Here is a 24,880-nt window from a genome sequence, read left to right on the forward strand (position 1 = left end):
CAGTCAGCGATTCAGGATGACATGAAATGCTGTTAGAGCGTTGCAGGGGAACTTTGGAACAGTGTGAATTGTCCCATCGGAGCTCGACTCAAACCAGTAAATGATGATGCAGCAACTCAGCCCGTCAGACTGTTAGTGGCTGGTGTTAGAACAAAGTGTTTAATAATGTATGTCTCAGTATTTGTTGGCAATAAGTCACTTTCAGCATTATTATTAGCTGTTCCACTTGATCGTTTTTTCTGTATTTACTGGCAACCACTCCTGCTGAATAGACCGGAGGAATTCTCAACCATCTTGTTTTTATGGTTTCATCAGATCATCATATACTAAAACTGCAACTGTAGCAAGAAACTCAATACCAGTCTCCTAATTTATATCTTCAGATGCTGCAAATTATACCCTGCTCCGAATAAACTCAAAAAGCAGCACTTAGCTTGGAAGTACAACGTCTCTTTGTCAATCTTTGGCCTGAACAGGCTTTTACATGAGAAATCCTCATTCAAGGCCAGTTTATTAATGTAGCACATTTCATACACAGAGGTAATGCAACGTGGTTTAAGTAAAATAAAAATCCAGGGGGAAATAAGACAAAACCTGACAATAAAAGAAGAAATCCCCAAAAAAAGTGCTCAGAAGAAAGTACAAGATATTTAAAATATCAATATAACCTTATAATCTCATAATTATATTTACACAACAATATTTTTGGGCACTTATTTATGTGTATTTCTTTAATTATGATATTGCTAATATATTGTCTCGTACATACTGTCCAAATTTTTGTTCTAAATGTGTGTCAATAGAGTGTTTTAATATGTATATATTTATTCAGAGCAGTGTGTGTGTGTGTGTGTGTGTGTGTGTGTGTGTGTGTGTGTGTGTGTGTGTATATATATACAGTGGCTCCATTCAAGTGTAATAAAAAGTAGCAGGAACAAAATTATCTATCTATCTATCTATCTATCTATCTATCTATCTATCTATCTATCTATCTATCTATCTATCTATCTATCTATCTATCTATCTATCTATCTATCTATCTATCTATCTATCTAATTTTTGTTTGTTTGTTTGTATTGATAATTTCTTTCCTGCTAAATTTAAATATACTTGAATGGAGCAACTGTAGCACACAATAATTTCCCCCTGGGATTTATAGTGTTCTGATTCTTAACAGAGATGAATAAAATAGTTGTTTTAAATCTATATTGAAATGGTTAATACTATTTACAGTTCTCCAGATTTACATTATATGGCAATAAGAATACATTTTAGTGTAGACTGTATTCATAACCACATGAAAAGACACTTAAAAATGTCTGCATTTGGGGCAAATCTGAACTCTACTGACAGTTTCTCCCAGTTTCTACAGTATGATAACCCAATACTGCTTCTCTGTTTAGTCTGGAATCTGGGCTCAACTCGTCCATACATCTAAGAATCCTACTCACTTTATATTCCTTAAATGTATCATAGATGTGTTCAAGGTCTAAATTGCTTACTGATTTGTTGCCTCGTAGCAGAACTTTAAAGTCTGTCCTGTAACTAACTGGAAACCAGTGTAAAGATATTAGAAAATAGGGGATAATGGAGTATTATCAGTTTAGATCAGTGCGTAATGGTATTAAAAGGTAAGCGGTAACTAAAGGGCTGTTAATCCGACTTAGCTCATTAACAGGATGCGTTTCCTCCTCAGGACCCTGCTTCTTCCTGTCGTGTCCAGTGTCAGTATCAGAGTTCAGGCAATGGTTCATTGATCTGTGGAACCACTCGATCATACCGTACCTGCAGGAAGGAGCAAAAGACGGCATCAAGGTCAGCACACACACACACACACACACACACACACACACTAACAGACACGAAGTTCATTCCCAAACCTCCTCTGATGTCGTTTTCTAAACAACAACACCACCTGGGTGTCCTTCCCTCAGGTGCACGGGCAGAAAGCAGTGTGGGAGGACCCAGTGGAGTGGGTGAGAGGGACCCTTCCCTGGCCCAACGCACAACAAGACCAGTCCAGGCTCTTCCACCTACCTCCCCCCAGCATCGGTCCATCCAGTGAGGAGAAGAAGCCCCCCAAAGACACACCTCCGCCCAGTACACTGGAGTCAGACCCCCTGGTGAGAATCACAGCTTCTGTTGTGTTAGAGAAAAGGTTAAGGATGATGATAAAAACACTTACATATACAGCCCACAGATATGGCAAAAAATATTATAATTATTTTTTTCCCATATTGATTAGTATTGATGATATTGCTCCCAGTTTGAAGAGTATCCTGATATTGACCAAAGCTTGAAGAAACTGGGTTTGGTTTAACCCTTTCATGCATGAATTATGAGAACCTTAGTAAAGATTTTTTTCTTGAGTGTTTTATTCCTCCTTAGGCATGAAAAGAACAATGTGACTGAGTTATTTTTTTTCTGTTTGAATTAGAAAAATGTTCATGTTTTTAATTTTTGAAGTAAAGAAACATGTTTAAAACCCAATATCAGAAAGTGATATGAAAACAATGAAATAAAAACATTTTTAATGCTGCTAATCTGATGTCTTCTCACATTTTAACACATTCTAATGCTAGTAATTACTTACTTCATGGAGATAATATGCAAAAAAAAAAAAAAAACTTTTTGTCTAACAAATAACAATTGATTTAGACTCAAACATGTTACTGCAGATCAGCTTTATCAAGAAAAGCACAGTTACAGTAATTGGATGAATGTCAGTGTATTATGGGATGGTGCATAAGCATCACTGTGTTGGCTGATATGGAACTAAAACAACAAAACCCATTAATATACAAGAGAACAGCTGGAGAATAACTGTCCACTGTAGTGACCTATGCATGAAAGGGTTAAAGATTCTGTTTCTTTTTTGTTAGACAGATTAAAAAAAGTAGATTTTTTTTTTTTTACCTTTACATGTTTCGGCTACACCTATACCTCAGAAGGGTCACTTGATGTTCCTGTGATGTGTCTTGTCAGCTGTTTTATCCATGTTTGCCAGAAAACAGGGGATGACTATGCCACTGACAAAAAAGAAACAAGGAATCTTTATACTGCCAGTAGACAGTATGAACCTGATCAGACTATTAAGGGTTTGGTTTGTTTAACACAGGCTCATATTTGCATATTCTCAGTGTGAATAGATAATGTAATCCAATGTATTTAGACAAAGGAAAGGTTTCATTATAAACAACCATCATTGCCATTCAGGTATTGTTTTCTGAGTATATACAGGATGGGGAAGCAAAATTTACAAAGAACATTTAGTTGTTTTTTCTCAGCAGGCACTACGTCAATTGTTTTGAAACCAAACATATATTGATGTCATAATCATACCTAACACTATTATCTATACCTTTTCAGAAACTTTTGCCCATATGAGTAATCAGGAAAGCAAACGTCAAAGAGTGTGTGATTTGCTGAATGCACTCGTCACACCAAAGGAGATTTCAAAAATAGTTGGAGTGTCCATAAAGACTGTTTATAATGTAAAGAAGAGAATGACTATGAGAAAAACTATTACGACAAAGTCTGGAAGATACTATTAAAGAAGAATGGGAGAAGTTGTCACCCGAATATTTGAGGAACACTTGCGCAAGTTTCAGGAAGCGTGTGAAGGCAGTTATTGAGAAAGAAGGAGGACACATAGAATAAAAACATTTTCTATTATGTCAATTTTCTTGTGGCAAATAAATTCTCATGACTTTCAATAAACTAATTGGTCATACACTGTCTTTCAATCCCTGCCTCAGAATATTGTAAATTTTGCTTCCCCACCCTGTACAGTCCCCTACCTCTGTGGATGTGTGTTATAAAGATCCCATATCAATAATATTCATCTTGATCAGGTTTTGAGGTGTCTATAAACTCTGTGGTGTAAAAAATAATAATTAAAAAGAAAAATCAGCACTACCGTTCCTCTGGTGCCCACACTTCCAGACAAAACAAGTAAAATATCTTGATGTATGACGTATTAAAGAGGATCCAGTTGAATTAAAGCTAAAATGTCACCATGTTGGAAAAACTAGCTATGAAAGGAGCATTATTCTCACTTAAAAGCATCAAAACTACTGGTCAACCCTCTAAAGGAAAGCAATATTGAAGACTACTGGATGAAGACTTAGGACTTGAAAAATAGTTTCAGCTTCTGTCATGTCTTTTGGACATGTGCAGAACTGAGTCCATACTGTAATTTTGTTGTTACTAATAGTTAGCATGTTCTGTTCACATGTGTGTTATATGTCCTGTTAACTGTGTGCAGGTTATAACATAAGGACAGATAACATTATAAGCATCTGTTATAGAGAGGATGAAGAGTATAAACTGTAGCTGTACATGTACTGTATGTATTTATCATATATGTGCGGTAACTTTATGTCAAAATCTGAACCCAGCTGTCTTATAAGTTGATCTGTTTTTAGACGATCACAAAAGTAGATGGTGAAATTTGTCTGGCAGTGTAGACAGAGAAGCTCGTAGAAAACTGAGGGAAAATCAAATCTACACTCTAAATTTATCAACACGATTACAGGAACCTTTAATAGACACATATAAAGGACGGATATAATTAGAATGGTTTAAACACAGACACAGTCAGCAGCAGGCTCATAACTCTCAGTGTAATTTTATTTATTTATGTTTTTAATTTGACGACTTTTTGGTGTAAACATTTACCTGTCAGTTTTGATCGCCCTCCAAGATTTACTGACTAAACAGAAATTCTTACTAGCATTTTGCGCTTCACATAACCCTAAATTTCAACTGCAGAATGACTGGCTGTTGTTTATTTATGTTGTGAGGTAGACTGTTAGATCTATTCTTATCCTGTAAAAATGTCCAAATTTTATCATTGCTATCGACATAAATTCTATTTTGATTCTATTTCAAGAATGTTTTACCACCCAGCCCTAATTACCATACCATACCAACTTTATTTATAATGCACTTTAAGAACTTTACAGCTGGCCAAAGTGCCGTACACCAAACATTAAACAAGGAATTAAATAAATAAGTAAAACTAGTGATAACACAGGGTGTAAAGCGGGCTAAGAACAACAAAATACAACCATCATAAAAACAAAGACAAATTAGAATCTGATAAAAACAGCATAAAAAAACAGACATGTCATTCATTGATTAAAAGCCAATGAGAAAAAGTGCAGCCCTAATTACTTATCAGCTTTAAAAAACTGTGATTTACATTTCTATTTACTTCTATTATGCTCTTAAAATATACTTCTAAAATATCCCATCTGTTCTAAACCAACTCCCACATAAAACATGTTTGCTAATCCCCTGTTTACCTAACTCTGCCTCCTCCTGTTACCCAGATGGCCATGCTGCTGAAGCTTCAGGAGTCGGCCAACTACATCGAGTCACCAGAGAGGGAAGGCAGTCTGGACCCCACCCTTCAGGCGACGCTCTGATGAAAACATGCGACTACCTGTAAAGCTTTGGAACTGTCGACTCCTCACGCAGAGGGCGGAGTCGCAGTGACACTCCAAAAGACTCCGAAACGAACTTTACTTTGTGCTCAGTGAGCAGTTCGGAAACTATGTGACGGACATAAAGGATCTACCCAGAGAGTAAATATGGACAAGGGGTCTGCTCAGACCTGCGATCAGAACACGGAAAGACATTTAACCTGCTCTTAAAGGAAGCTGTGATCACGTTGTCAGGGAAAGACATCGTCTCGTCTCTTCTCTGCTCTCGGTTTGTTCCAGATGGGTTATTGTTGACTCAAGTTGCAAGTGCATGGTAACCGGAATAGTATGATGCAAAATATTACCTATAATCCTATTGATCCAGACCCATTCTTCTGTATTTTTTTTTTTTTTTTATTATCGGTGCTTACTGGTTTTCTTTCAGTGCTTCATTTTACCAAGAATTTAACCTCAGAAGTATCTGAGTCTGATCTCCCCAGATGTAGAACCATCACTCGACAAATCAGCCAAAAATGCACTTTATTTTCTACTTGTGGTAATTGGATTTTAGGAGGCTGTGTCAGTGTTTGTGTGTCAAAGGGGAGTATGAGATTGGCCAAATCGTGCAGATGACTAACATTTCCTCTAGGTGGCAGCAGCGACGTATTCCTGCCTCAGTGCTCTATCTCTCTCTCTCTCTCCTGGTGCGCTTTCTTACTTATTATTAAAGGTGCTCAGTGGAATATAACGCACACTAAACAACACCCATATCAAAATGGCCTTGGTTTTTCCTTTTTCACCTCAGCCATTCAGACATATATGAAACAGATATCAGAACTGTGAAGATGTAAGACGAACACGCACTGGTGAATAATGAGCTCAATAATCAGTTTTAGTCAGTCTGTATGAATTATTATCAGTGGACTCAGTATTCTGATGGTTTAGCTCAGTACAAATATAACCACAATAACTGCTCATCCTGATGGCACTGAATATTTCCACATAATCCAGCTGTGGTTGGTAGAAAGAGTACGAAAAAAAAAAAAAATGCTTGTTTTATCTAGTCTGCCAATACAGCCTACCATTTCTGGCTCTCTGCTTGCTTACATTATATTTAGATATCCGATTTAAAACTCAAACTTCTCTTGTGATAGATAAGAAAACAGCTTTGAGAAACATGATTTTGTAGGTTTTTATACTGAATCGTCATCAACAGCCATCTGTATGCAGCAGTTCACACCTACGTATACCTAACTTCGGTATCTGACAACAGATGTCTAGTTGTACTTCCGCCATGACACCTTTTTTTATTTATCATCCCACAGGAGGAAGTGGAAAACATGAGTAAAAACTGCCATCAAGTGATGAGAGTCTCTACAAACGCACTCTCCTTCTTATTTGCTCTTTCTATATTTGATACCATGAGGTCTTTTTTCAACTGTTTCTGAGGGAGATAACTAACTTTTTTTTTTATACTTCCTCTCTTTCCTTTCCCTCATTGTTTTGCACATGCATTAATATATGTTAGAGAATGAGATTACAGAGTATTTATTGCTCATATCTTGACTGTTCACGTGGGGGTGTTGGTGAGAAGTGTAAAAGATAAGTAAGCGGAGGAGGCAGTAGTCGGCTCTAACCTCTCAGCTTTGTGCCCTTTGACCCTAAAGTACCTCAGACTGCTACGATCTGCTCAAATTGCTCTATGCTTATCAAAATAGAGACACGATGCCTAAATCTATCTGTGCCTGAAACACAATTTGGCCTAAAGCTGCTCTTCAGCGGCTTGAATTTACCACGCAGAGGCCTAGATTTCGAAGAATATATCATACTGAGGAAATAACATCACTTCCTATGACCCACTCTGATGTCGCTTTATTGACGTCACCTAAGTCGGAGTGGGTTTTTTTTTTCGATTTTGACCTTTGGCTGGTGGTTGTGGAGATAGGCTGTTAGCAAAGAGGATGCGTGTATCAGCTGACGTATGCAAGCGAAGAGAATGTGTATGATGACAGGGCTGCTCAGCAGTATATATGCACGAGCCACCAACAAACCATAAGTGTGAAAGAAGCAGTGTAAGAGCAGATATATTAATTAACAGGAGATGTAACGGTGAAGCATGTATCCCTGAAGTGTTCCCAAAGTTTTGCTTCATTGGACCTACCATACTTAACTTATCGCGGGACGGATTTTTAATAACTGGATGTTTTCTTGTTTTCATGTTGTTTTTAAGAGCAGACTTTTGTTTTTCTTATGCAAATATTTGTAAAGGTTTCTTTCTCTTTTTGTACATGACATCACTCTTGTAAACACTGTAAATAGTCAGTGCATCTGCGACAACAATCACTCAAAAGTGTAGAGATCTAAAAGTTACAGTTCGGCCCCTCTATGCAGAAAACGGGCGTCCTCGGTGGGATTTATTGTCTTCCTGTTAAGGGAAGAAGAAGCACTTGGCTTATAAGGGGGCCTAATATTGGTTGTATGGCATGTCTCTATAACCACATCAAATCCCATCTGTCTAACATTAAGCAGCAACCGACACAATAAAGTCATGCCATTCTTCACATCACTGCCTGTCTCTGCTGTTTGCTTGTGTCTGGATTTTTTTTTTTTTTTTTTTTGCCAGTTTATTCCGGTTTAAATTGCAACAAAAGTATTAACCCTTTCATGCATGAATTATGAGAACGTTAATCAAGATTTTTTTCCTGAGTGTTTTTATTCCTCTTTAGGCATGAAAAAAACGTGATTGAATTTTTTTTTTTTTTTTTTTTTTTTTTTTTATGAACCTGTTTTTCATGGAGTTAAAAAAATGTCCACTTAGCTGGACACCATGCCTTTCATTTTTGAAGCAAAGAAACACGCATTTACTGTCATACTGTGTGAAAACTATGAAATAATTTTTTTTAATGCTGCTAATCTGATGTTTTCTCACATTTTAACATACCATAATAGTAGTTATTACACAAATAATATGCAAAAAACAGCAAAACAAAAGAACTTTTCGTAAAAAAATAAAAATAAAATAAAACTTAGTTGCAGTCTAATAACAATTAGCAAATATGTTGCTGCAAATCAGGTTTATCAATAACAGCAAAGTTACAGTAATGGTATGAATTGCAGTGTATTATGGGATGGTGCATAAGTATCCACTGTGTTGGTTGATTTGCAACTAAAACAACAAAATCCATGAATATACTAGAGAACAGCTGTAGAATAACTGTCCTCTGCAGTGACCGTTATGCATGGAAGGGTTAATACTCACACTAAAGGAAGGTACCACATGATCAAACAACAACGATCATCATCCAGTAAATTAAAAAATGCATATGGTAATGACCACTACTGGCTTTAATTTTTGCAGATCAGCAGAATCACAGAATTGCAAAACCTGTAACATTTCCATATGTGGAAAAAAAAAACCCATTCCTATATACCCGGTAAATGTGTGATGTTTATCATCATGTTGACAGTGATGGAATGAATGAATGAATGAATGAATGAATTTTTATTATTGTGTCCTGCAGAAGAATATGTCCAGCCCTTACATGGGGTTATAAGACACCAAAAGTATAAACCAAAGATCAAATCCCAGACAATAGGCTCAAAAAATATAAATAAGACAGTGTACTGACCTATTTAAACAAACATATCTGCCACTTTTTCTAGGCTTTACAAGCAAATAATGCTAATTTATATACATTTGAACTAAACTAGCTTTACGCCAATTATCTTAATGAGATATTCCATATTTATTATATTATTCCTGGAGTTACTGAAGTAACTATAAAAGGAGAATGAAAGTTGAATGATAAGTTTTAGTGACACTCTGTAAGAATAATTATCAACTACTAAGATCAGGGGTCTCAAACTCATTTTCTTTCAGGGGCCACATTCAGCCCGATTTAATCTCCAGTGGGCCGTACCAGTAAAATAATAGCATAATAACCTGTAAATAATGACAACTCCAAGTTTTTATCTCTGTTTTAGTGCAAAAAAAAACCACATTAAATTATGAAAATACTTACTTTTATAAACTATCCAAACAAAAACGATGTGAATAACCTGAAAAAACTGACATTTCTTAAGAAAAGTAAGTGCAATTTTAACAATATTCTGCCTCAACATCTCATTTGTACATGTGCATTATGGATCGGATCTACAAAGACACTAAACATTTAGTAACAGGCAGAAAATAGTTAAAATTGTGCTAAATTTTCTTTAGATATTTCAGGTTGTTCATATTTGTTCAGGTTCTTCACATTTTATTGTCACAGGATAGTTTGTACATGTGAATATTTTCTGCAGTGAAACAAAGATAAAAATTTGAAGTTGTCATTATTTATAGGCCTAATGTAATATTATTTTTTTCACATCAAACCAAGAAGAAAATATGGAGTCTTTTTTTTCGAGTTTTTTTTTTTTTTTTGGTTTTTTTTTGGAGGCTATTATTTTACTTTAGATCATATTGGTCTGTATGTGGAACCTGAACTAAAATGAGTTCCACAGCCTTGACCGTGGAATTTTAGCACTTTGCAAATTCATCCCATGGGCCGGATTGGAACCTTTGGCATTTGGCCCCCGGGCCGCATATCTGAGACCCCTGATTTAGGTCAATGATTGTTGCATTTACTCCTTCGTCCACTAGAGGGCGTCAGTGCTGTGTGACTACACTGCATCTATTTGTTATCATTATCATAACAGTTGCTACTAATTGTTATATTTAATTAGTTTTATGATTTCATGATAAGTTATTTGCATAGGCGTTTTCCTGCTCAGTGTCTCTGGGCAGAAACAGATCAGTGCACAGATGGAGATGATTAAGGTGGTGGGGAGGGGAGGTGGGGGGGGCATCACACAAAGTCACTGAGTGGGTGGAGTTGAACACAAGTCCATCCAACCCTCACTAGGCTATATATATGACCCCAGACCCCTCAGGACCCCTCATCCACTGTGGACTAGCTGTCTTTCAGCGCAATGCCAGGAAAACCAGCCCCCATCAAGAAGGCTCCGGCCAAGAAGGCTGCGGTGAAGGCACCTGAGCCTGCCCCAGAGCCGGCCCCAGTGGAGGCCCCACCTGCGGAGGCCCCACCTGTGGAAGCTCCACCTGCTGAAGCTCCACCTGCTGAAGCCCCACCTGCTGAAGCCCCACCTGCTGAAGCTCCACCTGCAGAGGTTGCTCCTGCTGAAGCTGCGGCCGAGGAAGCAGCTCCTGCAGCCGAGGGAGAAGCTGCACCCGCTGCCCCGGCAGAGGATGTGACCCCCGCTGAAGGAAGCCCCCCAGGTACCATGGAAGGGACAGACACCGAGGTTTAACAGGAGACACAGTAGTGTTAGGGTTATTTCAAACATGTCAACTCTACATGTTATTTAGATTATGAAAGCAAACAAACAATTGGACTGGAAGGAACAGAAGTACAGTGTGGCTTTGGGTGAAAATGAGATGATATTTACAAAAAGTAGCAGACGTACAGAAAAAAAAAATTGTTAAGGTGAGATTATTATAGTATAGTGACATGAAACTGAGAAGTAGACTGAACTTTAAGCTCAGAAAGGAAGTACTTGTTCTCTCTTCCAGACAGTGGAACCAAAAAGGATCTCCTTTAACTACAGCTGTTAATCTAGACCAGGGCTGTCAAACTCATTTTAGTTCAGGGGCCACATTCAGCTAAATTTGATCTGAAATGGGCCAAACCAGTAAAATAATAACATAATAATATATAAATAATATCGACACCAAACTTTTCTCTATGTTTTAGAGCAAAAAAAGTTAATTTACATTATGAACAGGTTTCCATCCACAAACTATCCTTTCAAAAGATGTGAATAACATGAACAAACTGAAAAAATAAGTGTAATTTTAACAATATTCTGCCTCAGTTTATCATTTACACATTTACATTATAAAATACAGATTACAGTGGATCTACAAACACACACAACATTTAATAACAGGCAGAATATTGTTAAAATTGTACTTCTCTTAAGACATTTCAGGTTATTCGCATTTTTTTGCAAAATTATACCTTGTTTTAGTGTAAATACATGAAAATATTTACATTTACAAAGAGAAACATTTGGAGTTGACATTATTTTCATGTTATTATGATAGTATTTTACTGAATCCTGCCCACTTGAGATTGAATTAGTCTGAATGTGGAACCTGAACTGAAAGGATTGTTAATGTCTTAGTGTAATTTTTGCATTTCACAGATTCATCCCAAGGGCCAGACTGGACCCTTTGGCGGGCCGGATTTGGCCCCCGGGCTGCATGTTTGACACCTGTGATCTAGTCTCTCATAAGTTCTACACCACTCTCAGTGACATTATGCAACAACAACAATAAAAAACATTTTTGCAATACATTTTTGCAAACGATTTTCCTCCAACAACCATCTGTACTGTGACATTCATCTGATCTTCAAAGTCATAACAAATGGGGTAAAGAAACCTGCAGCCTCATCGGAGTCTACTGCAATAACAGTTTGTTCACCAGAGTGGGCACTGGGACAGGAATTTAAACAAAGCATATTAAAACATTCTCAGATGTGTTCCATTGTAATGTAAGGTGTTAGACCAGAAGGACCAAAAGCTGCAACCTTGAGCATTTTACTAGACTAATGGAAACTGGAATCACTGTTTGCAGAGTATTTCCACTTGTTTGACTGCAGAGCTATACCAGTAAAACCAATAACAGCATGTATCTAACATCTACCCTCCCACAGCTCCAGCTGATGGTGGCAAATCACAGTAATATTAATTAGATTTAATGATTACATGAATAATACTGTGATTTATTCATGGTTTCTAGCACTTACAATCAAGTAGCGCCTGTTAGTAGTTCCTGTAAGAGGTAAAGGAACAGCAGCAGCATTAAACTCATGGAAATGACACCAGTTATATGTACACCAGCACCACCCAGGAGCTGGTAAACCTAAAGCAACAGTGACACCTAATAATAAAGGTGTTTATCTCTGCCTTATTACAGCAGGAGGTATTTGTCTTCTCATTAAAGTGTCTTGTAAAGTCACTCATCAGCCCTGGATGGTGGTTGTTTAACTATGACTGGTAAATATTTGTAGCCCGCTAACCTTGACGTGTAACCCCTAACTTCAGCTGATGCCCCACCCACTGAGGACGGAGCCGCTTCAACAGCCGACCAGGGTAAAGACACACACGCATAAGTGGTGGACAAACTCGAACTGCACAACATGGAGTGTGTCATCTTTTTGAGCTGCTGTGTTTTGTGGTCTTTGTATCTGATGAGGATGGTTTAATTGATTTGATTCATGGTTTTTTTTCTTATAGAACGTGACATTTATTCTTGTCCTGACATGCATGGTCTTCTATAGAGGTCAACCGATGTGGGTTTTTCTAAGGCCGATGCTGATTTTAAAAAATTTGGTCAGCGGATAGCCGATATTGTTTTGAGGCCGATATTTAAAGGAGCGATATTTTGCTTTTTTAAATGGAATTATGCATTTTCAAACATTTCCCTGTGGTCTACATAAACTGTAAATGCTATGCTTGGGTCTGAATTCTTCATTAATTCAACTCCACAGGTCCATCTTCAACCCTATTTCTGAGTAATGACACCAGAAAGGTCATTTTGAGCACTGGCCCTTTAAATGCAAATGAGCCACTTCATGCCTCGCCCCCTCCAGGTTGTTGGCTGTGCTGTTCTGTCCTGTTCCACCAATAACTGAACATTTTAGGTAATGGGCTTGAAATATGGACATATTTTCAGTATGGACTACAACCGCTGCTGAAAAACAATTATGGCGTTCTGTGAGAAATATTCATCAGAAGTTTTGACCTTATATGTACAAATGTTGTGATGTAACTAGTTATAGACAAAACAAATTAAGTAAACAGGTTGTAGAAATCCCCTCGATTTTTGCTAAAATGAATATAAAGATAACTTTGCAGCACCTGGAGGATTCAAATTCAAACTTTTTGAACTGATAGAGTCCCCAAATACACCAATAAATGTACCAAAGACTAATAAAAGTAGCTTTATCAAAATATGACCCCTTTAAGTCCATTTTTTCTTAAAGCACTTTGACTGTAAAATACAATTGAAACATTCAGATAATTAAGATTTTGATTCAGCGATTTAAATGAAATTATTAACATCCATACACATAGTGCTCTTTTAACATGTAATGAACTTCAGGTCCTGCCCACACAGGTGCCTGATCAAATATCTTGTAACATTTTTACTACTGATCAAATATCGGCTTTCAAAAAAAAAGTAAGGATGATGGCCGATATTGAAAATCATCAGTATATCGGTCTACCTCTAGTCTTCTACATTCTCTACCACATATATTTAACAGTCAGACCTGGGGTTTTGTTGGTCTTTTAATGTTGACATCTACTGTTGTGCTGTCATGCTGTTGCTTCTTGCTTCAGTGAAATGCATCTTAATGAAATTGCAGCTGATTGATTTCTTGCATGAGTAGTGTCATCATATAAAGTCACTAATTTGCTTCCCTAATGTTATTTCTAATGCTTCCCTAATGGTATTTTTAACGATAGCTGATGCTCCCGCTACTGAAGACGGTGCCGCTGCCCCTGCTGCAGATGCTCCCGCAGATGGTAAACATCAACCCCCGCACAGACGTCACTTCTCAGCCGCAGAATAAAATAAGCCACACCGCTGAATTTAATCAACTTTTATTCATTATACCTCTTCCCAGCTGTGAGGACCAGTAGATTTGAATTGTGTTAGTCACTTCCACTGTGACTGACGTTACACAACAGCACCAAACTGAAAACTTCATCCTGACTCATATGTTGAAATGACTGATATTATCAGGTCCTCATCGCTGGTGATTTGTTTCTAGAATGGCATTAATCTCCTGCTTGTTTAATAATCAGCCGCTCCAGCTGAACCTGCTGTAGTTGAGGAGCCACCCAAGGCCCCCACGCCCCCTCCTCCGGCAGGTAACACCAATGTTAAAGCTTTGCTCTTACAATGTTTTAACATCAGTGAGATACATTAGCATGAACAGATAGAATTCAGCCCTTTTTACAGAATATTGGACTTGAGTTACCACTCAGCACTTAACTTTACTGTGCAGTTTTAGGATTTGGGTGATTTGGAGGGTCAATCCAGGACCACCAGTGTTGTTTTACCTTAAATCTTATTGTTCAGTGGCCTCTTCCCCTTTTCTTTTCATTGTTTTTGCAGGATTTCGTGTTTTTAACTTAAGTACTTTTTGCATTTCTACATAGAACACTCTGGGTACATATCGAAGTTGATATGGGAAAAACCAGTTTACAGCATGATTGACTGATTGAGTGATTTATTCCTTATATGCAACATGCAATGAAACTGAACATATATGTGAACAAGTAAAACATAAATAACTAAAAGCACTTGGAGAGCGCAGACCTCCGTCAAGGCAGATCGGTGCTCCAGATTTGGATGAAATTTTCAGGAAATGCTGATACTGGCACAAGGAACAAATGATTTAATTTTGGTGGTGATCGGGGTGGGGGGGTGGGGTGGCCACGGGGGCCCACTAATCAGCCTTGGCGGAGGTCTGCACTGTCTTTTCTAGGAAAGCACTTGGAGAGCGCAGACCTCCGCCAAGGCAGATTAGTGGGGCTCGGGGGGGATCACCACCAAAATTTAATAATTTGTTCCTTGTGCCAGTAACAACATTTCCTGAAATTTTCATCCAAGTCTGTCCATAACTTTTTGAGTTATCTTGTACACAACAGACAAACAAACCAATGCCGGCAAAAACATAACCTCCTTGGCGGAGGTAATAAGACAAAAATCAACAATCAAGACAATCTTAGAAAGAAGAACGGCACAATAGTTTAATTTACATGCCCAAAAAAGGGGTGGGAAGAAGTGCAACTTCATGAAATAAATGTAGTTTGTAAAGGATAAAAGATGAATGAACTTATTTCATAGGTTAAAATAATATTCACAGACATTAAATCATCATTCCAGATGATAAATCATTTATGAACTACATTTCAACTTTTATTTAACAGCAAATTCCTGGTAGTAGAACAACGTGTTAAAGTAATGAGTCCATTCAGTGTTTTTTCGTCTTTTAAATGCGTGTCCTGTACTTATAACCCTGTTTTCTCCTCCTTCAGTCCCCACCAGCGCTCCTCTGGCAGTATGTGTGGAAGATGTGAACGACACCAGCCTCACCATCAAATGGAACTCTCCTGAGACCATCGGAGACTCCGGCCTGGATGGATACACCGTAGAGTACCGCAAAGATGGGAGTAAGTCCAGAACCCCTCATCCACAGGGTTGTGTGTGTGTGTGTGTGTGTGTGTGTGTGTGTGTGTGTGTGTGTGTACAGAGTGTGAGTCTGCACCTGTCCTCAGAGTGTCAGAGGGCAGATAGACTCATAGCTGGGTACAGGCCGTATACGGTAGGCAGCATTTCATCGGCTGTCTCTGTATCTGCTCACACCACTTTTAGAAGTGCTTGTTTGCTCAGATGACAGCATGCCTTCTAAGATTTCATCATGGCGGCCAAAGTGTACTTCTTATGGCCAGGTTGTTTGTAAACCTGTGTCGACAGGCAATAAACTACTTAACACAGCCCATTAAAGGATGTTTTACAGTTTAATAAATGGAAACGTTTCTGGGCACTTGTACTGCAACCTACTTCTCATCTAACCATTTCCAGCAACATTACATCTATCTGTAAAGTCTAACTGATCTAGTTTTCACAGTAATATACTATGCATGAGAAGATTTTGTATGATTAAGGCTCTGTTAGAGGTTTTGCTGGTCTTCCACTCCAAGAATTAGTGCAAAAGACTTTTTTGGGAAATATGTCTGAAAATTAATGTTGTCACGCATATTTTTCATAGAAAGTAATTTCATTTTCACATCCAAGCTAATATTCCACTAGATTTAAGCAGTAACAAGCTAAAACAATGATTTACAACAATGATTTCATAATATCCCAGCAGGGGAATAAGATTGTTTTTCTTAAATAAATACTAAGTTAATGTGCTCTTTATAATTTAAGAGTTGAAGAATATTAAGTCCAACTGTGTTTTCTGTATGGTCATTCAGTAGCTGCACTTGTTGTATTTTTCAGAAATCTACCCAAGTGCTACTCCATTGGCATTTTTTTCTGTAATAACATGACAGTTCTATTATATTTCAGAATATTTTACTTCTATCTAATTGAGCCACTTACTGATGCAGCCCCCTTTTTCCTACAGCAACGGACTGGGTCGTAGCTAATGAGGATCTGACCCCTGCAAACCGCTACTGCATTAAAAATCTGACAGCCGGTGACCTGCTGCATGTGCGCGTGGTGGCTGTAAACCCCGGTGGCCGCAGTGATCCTGGTGCCCTCGCTGAGCCCGTGCCGATCCGTGAAATCATTGGTAAGTAGCAGCCGCCAGCACTGATTCATAATTTACAACACATGACTCAATAACAGGATAAATGTGTGAAATGACAGAACAGAAGATTCCAGCTGCAGATATGTACTGGTTTTAATATACAGTTGTGGAAAAATGTATTAGACCACCCTTGTTTTCTTCAATTTCTTGTTCATTTTAATGCCTGGTACAACTGAAGGTACATTTGTTTGGACAAATATAATGATAACAACAAAGCTCATATAGCTCATAAAAGTTTAATTTCAGAGCTGATATCTAACCATTTTCCTTGTTTTCTTGACAATAACCAAAATCACTTCAGTTTTTATATCAATATCTATGGCATTGTACTGACAAAAACAGAGCTTTTAGGCATTCCATGTTTTCTTTTCTGTCTGTTTTAGTCACATGATACACACAGGAGTTAGTACTTGATTGCATAACCATTGTTTCTGATGACTTTTGATGGTCTATTTTTTTTTTTTTTTTTTGTAAAGACTTTTTTTTTTTTTTTTTTCAGTTTTCAAATAAGCATCTACATCAGCATAGGACATACAGTATGAACTAGTCCAAGGCAGAACAACAAACACAAACATCAAACCCCACCCACCCAAAGGCTCAGAAAGAACAAGAAATAAATGAACAAAATAAAATAAATAAAAAGAAAAGAAAAACGAGCACACAGTTAGACTGACTTTTATTATGTAAAAAGAAAGAAATTTAAATAAAAATTACAGTCTGAAGCCTAATGGTTGCATTAATAGTCTGTTTTTTGCAAACAGTTACATGATACCGAGGGTCACTGCAAAGATGTGGGCAGAAATGAAAAAAGAGAAGGAACAAGTGTTCAGAGAACGCAAACCTCCGCCAAGCACCCTGAACGGTGTGCATGTGTGGATCGACTATTTCTTTTCAAATTCAACAGTTTCAAGGTTGTTCCATACAGCAGAAAAAGTTGAAGCTTGGTACCAGTCATGTGTATGTCAAATTATATTAAATTCCAATCAATATTTTTTGAGTTCTAATGAAAAATGTGTCGTAAATGGGATTTTCAGTGTTAAATTAAAACGTCCACAGAGTCCACATTCCACAGAGGATGTGGACAACTTTGTGCCAGATACGAGACATTGTTATAAACTACAGGTGTATCAAATTGGAGGCTAATCGAAGCCGTTTTGAATTTTTTGCGAATTTTCGAAAATTGCTCAATGATGAGAGATAGGAAAACTGTAGATTTTGTGACCTTGCTGTGACCTTGAACTTTGGCCTACTTGGCCCAAAATGTAATGGGTTGGTCCCAGGGCCTAGGCCTATCTGTGGGTAAAATTTGGTGAAGATGGTTGTAATAGTTTTCCTGTAAAGTTGCTAACAAACAAACACGCAAACAAACGAACACACAAAGCAAAGTGATCACAATAAGAAGTCTACTGGAAGGGGATGCCTTGAATAAAGTTTACAAAAGGGTTCTAAATTAAAGTGAAATCCCTACCCTTTTTATCTGTTCTGTATCTAAGCTTTTCCAGTGGTAGCAGGTAAAGTACCTCCTTCAGCCATTGTAGGAATGATGGGGCTTTGGTCTAATAATTTTTTCCACGACTGTATTTACATCCCACCTCTTTATCAGGATCTCTGTGATGGTAGTAACTTGTGACCTAGCCTTAAAATACTCGTGTTGCAGTCAGGGAGGTAGAGGTGGTATGAACTGGCAGAGTCTCAGATGGACTGCACAGATGTATGCACATAAATCCCAGAGGTGCTGACAAGGCCTTTCATTAGCTTTTACATCAACCTTTCACTTGAATGCTCACACATCTTCAGTCGTTACTGGATTGACATCACAAATAAATAGGCGCTTACAAATGTTCCTGTGGTATTGGTTTGTTTTATTACATTTATATTAAAAGTCAATGAATAGTGGTTTCTGGCTGGTTTTATATGAAGACAAGTAAGATTTTGCTCATATTTAACAGTAGTGCAGAAAATTTTATGCAACACTGAGTGAACTCTTGATATGGCTGTAAGTTATTTGAGAACTGATTGACAAATGTGACGCAACTAGTAGATGCAACTGTCACCAGAGGCAGACAGGGTCAGGGTAAACATGTTTTCTCCTGGGGGTGCACAGGATCTATTGCATGACATGGTCTCAGACATGGGTGCTGCAGTGGGTGGCTGTCGGTCTGGCTCTGAAATGGCTGCTGCTGTTGTGTCTTCAGGGTTGATTTAATGGCTGGTGCAGTGAGGCAATGGACTACGTTTGGCTAATGAGGCATCTGGCAGCCGTATTCTTTATGGACATTAACCCTCAGAGTGCATCCACACTGTCACTTTCTCAGTAGAATTTATAGCTGTGGCTCTAAAGGTTTCCTCATTAGAAAAACACCGAAGTCTGCAAAGTCGGTCTGGGATGGTTTTTGGACGCGACTTCAGAAGATGAGTAGTAGATTTAACCTTCATTCTTGATATCGTTAAAGTCCCGATTAAAAATATTATTAAGTTTTCCTTCAAGAAATCTTAAAGGGGTCATATTTTGCTGAACCCACTTTTATTAGTCTTTGGTACATTTATTTGTGTATTTGGACTCTAATAGTTCATAAAGTTTGAATTTGAACCCTCCAGGTGCTGCAAAGCTGTCTTTATATTCATTTAGGCAAAATTCGCGTGCATTTCTATAACCCGTTTTAATTCCTGCTTAATTTGTTACGTCTATAACTAGTTACGTCATGACATTTGCACATAAGGTCAAGACTTGCGATGAACATTTCTCCGAGTACGACATAATTGTTTGTCAGCAGCAGCAGTTGTAGTCCATACTGAAAATATGTCCAAACTTCGAGCCGATGACCTAAAATGTTCAGTCGTTGGTTGTCTTAGGCCACATTTCCACTACGTAGAACCGGCTCGACTAGTCTCGGCTCGAGTAGACTCAGGTACCAGGTCCTATCCCAGGAGACAGTTTCCATTACAGGATACTACCGACTTTACAGTACCTGGATATCATAGCGATGCGGCTCGTTACTTCCGTGTCGTCTACTCAGAGAGTTGCTGATAAAGTTGCTCATTGCGTGTTGTCTGGTCAAGCTCATGCTGAATTTTACGTCTGAATCTCCTCGACCGACCATGGTGTAGTTTTGTGGGCTGTCATCATGTGGATTAACCTACCGCTATATTTACTGTAAACTTTCGCATCTGTTTTTTTGTAAAACGGTGGGTCACAGAGACGAGTCTCTGACCAATCAGTGGTCTGCAGTGTTTACACATCACGTTTTAGTATCTGGTTCCCAGTCCTGGAACCTCGGCAGAGGTGATACCAAAAAACTAGTTCCAGGTACCAGATTCCAGGTCCTTTTTCGTGATGGAAACGCAAAAAGGTCGAGTCAAGTTGAGCCGAGCCAATACCACGTAGTGGAAACGCAAAATTAACGAACAAAAGTGGCTGAATGGGAAAGAGCAGCATAACCAATAAACTGGAGGGGGTGGGGCATGAAGTGGCTCATTTGCATTTAAAGGGCCAGCGCTCAAAATGACCTTTCTGGTGTCATTATTCAGAAATAGGGTTGAAGATGGACCTGTGGAGTTGAATTAAAGAAGAATTCAGACCCAAGCATAGCATTTACAGTTTATGTAGACCACAGGGAAATGTTTTAAAATGCATAATTCCATTTTATAAAGCAAAATATCACTCCTTGAAGAGGTCCAGAAAAAGCTTCTGGACACACAGACCTTAACTAGAAAAAGATGTAACGTGTGCTTGTAGATGAGACAAACTCAATGTCCTCAAGTAATTATTTTATTTTCCACAAAATGTGACAGTATAGTAGAGAACTTTCAACATTTTTTTTTTTTTTTTTTGGCTTTTATTTGCTCTACCTAAGTATTTTAATAGTAGGGAAAACATTGTAACACATATTCTGTAAGATCATCATGTGTGTAGCAAGGTTATAACAGTTTTGGATTTTTCATTATAGTTTGGTTTTATTTAGTTTTGACCTTTTTTTCTCTAATACAGTTAGTTTCAATTAGTTTTTAGAGCAGGTTTGCTAGTTTTTATTAATTTTTGTTATTTTTGAAATGCTTAGTTTTAGTTTCTTTATATTTTTTTTTATCTTCTTCACCGTCGTATTCAAATAAATCCCAGACAGGACTCTGCTGCTTTCTCCCAGCTTTAGTCTCCATGTTTCCAGGTAGAGTGGGGACCAGAAGACGACTGGAAACCACAAGTGACCACAAGTGATGGACCGTTAAATATCATATGGTGTCACTAGCTAAAATTGCTTGAGGGAAATAAATCGATTTCATATCAGTCTGACACTGACAAAGACAAAAACGAAGGGAATTTTATCCATAATTTTTATAAGTTTTAGTTAGTTTTGTAAGCACACAATTGCAGTTTCAGTTAGTTATCGTTTTTTCCTTTTAATTATAGTTTTTATTTATTTCAGTCAACAAAAATGTTTTTACAATTCTAGTTTTTGTCATTTCGTTAGTTGTCGTTAGTTGTCGTTAACTATGATAACCTTGGTTTGTAGAAACGCTGTCTTCCTTAAGTAACCCAAGCACTGAAATTAGCATGTGGTTTAGTTTTCATTAGACAGAAAAAGAAAAATAATACGACAAAAGCAGCCATTTCAGATAACGCAATGTTTTCAACAGGTCATATAGTAGAGAGGACATCTTCGTATTTTGGCTCGCGGCCTTCATTGTCATCATCCATGGTCTACTGTGATGCTCTGAATGTTCCTCTTTTCCATGCCTGTTAAATGTACGTAAAGATCTGATGGAAACTCCTACTTTGTTTCTCAAGCGCTATTTCTAACCATTTTCAATCAGTCCAGCTGCAGAAGCTTTGAGTTTCCATCAGCCCTAAAACTAATTCACATGTGTTGAAAACCTGAGGTGGTGTGTCGGTTGAAGGACAGCTCTCACCGTCTTTACTGAGCATATTTCCCGGCGGTCGGGGGTTTCAAACTTTAGCAGAGAAATGCGGTCATACAATCAGAAGCGTTGGTCAACTGAGGCGAACGCAACATGAGCCTAATTGATGGATTGTGGGAGCTTGTGAGCGGTAAATTCAGCTGTGTGTCAGTGAGTCAGTCAGTCACACATTGTCCTCAGCAGACGTGAATGTACTGTACAAGCTTTTGAAGAAGACACATTGTCCTACATACGCTGAAAGCCCCCCACAAAGACACCTTTATCCAGAGACAATGACAGATTAGAGATTGTTTGCAGGAGGACTTGCTGCCTGCTGGATGCTTTAATGCCAGCAACACCTCTGGGCATTGCTGGGAAGTGTGCTGATTAGCAGGGATTAGTGTTTGAGCCAAATCGGGAGGCAGACCTGATCTTTGTAGGGAATGATGGTTCCAGAAGCTGGATGCTTGCCTGCACGGCGATATCCCAGCAGCCTCAGCAGTCCAGACAAATGGAGCGTGACACAGACTGGGAAGAAACCAGAACAATAGAAAGACGAAATGTCAGGCTGTGGTACTGGGAGGAAAATGGACAGACGGTCATTTGGGTGTGAGATAAGAGGACATTAGGAGAGGTGAGGAGAGGAAGCGTGTACAGCTACAGTGAGGTGAGAGCTGATGGGATGCAGAACCCTGCTGGTTTTATATAACATATAAGCCCAGTCAGCTTTGGAGACACTTTCCGCTCATGCACAAACACGCCAGGGATGCTGTTCCTGATACTTAGCACCGAGCCTGAACCAAACTATCAATGCTGCAGAAATGCGTCTTTCCCATGATGCCATTTGATTGGCACATAAAGCTTTTGGTAGCCTTCAGTGTGCTACAGTGTCTAGATATGGTGTTGAAAGTGATGACATCTTCCTGCTGCTTCTTTGTGCTTGACATGAGGGAACACGTGTTGAGGTTCAACCAAGACGTTCTCGTCACCCCGGCTATTTTAAGACCTGTTTCGATAGGAGGTCTTCCTCTTTGGCACGTCTCATCTAAGATACTGCCCTTATCCTCACACAGAAATCTTTGTCAAGTTGGGTTTTTCAGTATTTCTACATTTTTAGATTGACTTGTTTCAATCAGAAGAGAAACTTGAGTGAATTAACTTCTATAAATCTTTAGTGGTCTAGTTTTAAGAATCAGTGATGTCGTGTCAATATAAATTAAAATTCTATCATTTTCACGCTCATTTTCTTTATACCCACTTCCTTACTAAATTTGTTCAGCTGCACTTGGTGTTGGCTCAGTCTGTCCTGTTCTCATGTCAGTTTTCCCTCTCCGTGACTGATATTTTTAGGTTTTGTTGACTTTTCATTTTTAGAATACTTGACGGGGCCAAGTATGTGTCTTTGAAGACACCAATGGGATAAATACATCACGCAACTCATACACTGTTACCTGATAACGATAGCTAATGCTGTCAAACAGATGAATGATTTAGTTGTATAGGTGATGTCACTTTCTAAAAATGGATCAGACATACATACATACATACAATGTGTAAGAGATCAGACCAAGTAATATATGGATAGAAAATAGATGATGGATTTAGCAGGAGAAGGTAAACATATATGGTTTCTTCTTTTTCAGACCGCCCAAAGATCCGTATGCCCCGCATCCTCAGATCTCGCTATGTCAGGCAGGTTGGAGAGCAGATCAACCTGGTCATCCCCTTCCTTGTAAGTCAGAAAGTACTGTGTATGTGACTACTAGGTGTTGCATGAAAACAAATGAAAATAAAACCTGGAATTGCATGAAGGCTAAGCAAAAGTCTGTAACATTGATGTCATGTGTCATTGTTTTTTGTGATAATGGTGGTTTTTACTTTTAACCCATTATAATATATGTATATATATATATGAAATAATAATATACATAGACACATGTCTATATATATAATTATGTGTGTAGATATGAGTATATAGATGTATGTGTGAATATCTCTCCTATCTCCCCTATCCAACCTGTGGCATGTTCAGCATGTGCACAGCTGTAAATAGTATTTATAGCTTTTTTTTGATTTGTCTTTATTTTTGATTTTGTTCTTTTTTGCTCTTCTGTGCTTTGTTTGTGCTCCACTCTGCTGCTGTAAATTTGGAATTTCCCCTCGTGGGACTAATAAAGGAATATCTTATCTTATCTTATCTTATCTTATCTTATCTTATCTTATCTTATCTTATCTTATCTTATCTTATCTTATCTTATCTTATCTTATCTTATCTTATCAAGACCCAGTGCTACTTATGTGGCAGTTCCAAAATATATTTTTTCTCTATATTTAACTTACCTTAAGTGATTTATCACCATTTATTATAAGATTAGTCTTTGTAATTTTTGTTTTTACAGTAAAAATCTGGTATTTTCCTTTATTTAATTCACTGATTATGTAGATATTCATAAAAGCTCAGATTATTGTTGAGGGTTATTGTATCACAAACAGAGAAAATGGAAGAAAAAGTGACTTTGTCAGCAAAATATATCACTAACTGAGCATAAACTCAGTGTCTCCATCCACTGTCATTGATCCTAGGCACTATGGAGCCTCTGAACGTCCAAATGGGTCATATCTAATGACCATGAAAAGATGACAAACTGCATTTCACACCAGTTATTTACATGGATTGATAGGATTAGCAGATCTACAGGTATTAAACACTTTAGATCAGTAGATGGTTTTGGTTATCAGTGGCTATTTGGGTCTTTATGGGTTAAAGGATAAATACGTACCACATGACAAGTGATTATGTTTGTACTTTCTTTGACACATTACACTGACAAGGTCATGATTTGAGCAGCCTCAAAGCTGATTAATTATTAAGAAATTTAAGCAAAATGCATAGTTTTTGTAAAGTGGTAAACTTGATACTAAGCTGTACTAGAGGAAAGCGGATGCAGTTTGATAGAGAACATAAAGACTGTATAGGACTGTGTTTCAGTGGAAAAAGGTCATGTGGTCTGATGGGTCCAGACTGACCCTCGTTCCAGAGTGATGGGTACATCAGAGTGAGAAGAGAGGTGGATGAAGTGATTACCCATCATGCCTAGTGTCTACAGTATAAGGGGTAGTGTTATATTCTGGGGTTGCTTCAGTTGGTCAGGTCATCCAAAA

General features: G+C 38.1%; 2 protein-coding genes across 6 annotated transcripts in view; both read left to right on the top strand.

Annotated features, from left to right (window-relative positions):
• Positions 1-7,995, top strand: part of nav1a (neuron navigator 1a) — a 122,212-nt gene extending 114,217 nt beyond the window's left edge. For all 3 annotated transcript variants that reach the window (XM_030138626.1, XM_030138625.1, XM_030138627.1), the window contains 3 exons: positions 1,697-1,815; positions 1,935-2,123; positions 5,337-7,995. In XM_030138626.1, coding sequence (XP_029994486.1) covers positions 1,697-1,815; positions 1,935-2,123; positions 5,337-5,432 — 404 coding nt within the window. In that variant the 3' untranslated portion in view covers positions 5,433-7,995. The remainder of the gene's footprint in view (positions 1-1,696; positions 1,816-1,934; positions 2,124-5,336) is intronic.
• A 2,405-nt stretch (positions 7,996-10,400) lies between these two features.
• The window catches only part of mybpha (myosin binding protein Ha), a 46,194-nt gene continuing 31,714 nt past the window's right edge, over positions 10,401-24,880 (top strand). Inside the window, exons 1-6 of one of the 3 annotated variants that reach the window (XM_030139559.1) lie at positions 10,401-10,707; positions 13,965-14,024; positions 14,307-14,372; positions 15,546-15,680; positions 16,640-16,807; positions 23,362-23,450. In XM_030139559.1, the coding sequence (XP_029995419.1) occupies positions 10,401-10,707; positions 13,965-14,024; positions 14,307-14,372; positions 15,546-15,680; positions 16,640-16,807; positions 23,362-23,450 (825 nt within the window). The remainder of the gene's footprint in view (positions 10,708-13,964; positions 14,025-14,306; positions 14,373-15,545; positions 15,681-16,639; positions 16,808-23,361; positions 23,451-24,880) is intronic. The other 2 variants (XM_030139556.1, XM_030139558.1) reach the window with 2 other exon arrangements.

Source organism: Sphaeramia orbicularis, chromosome 7 (genome assembly GCF_902148855.1).
Source record: "Sphaeramia orbicularis chromosome 7, fSphaOr1.1, whole genome shotgun sequence".
Lineage (NCBI taxonomy): Eukaryota > Metazoa > Chordata > Actinopteri > Kurtiformes > Apogonidae > Sphaeramia > Sphaeramia orbicularis.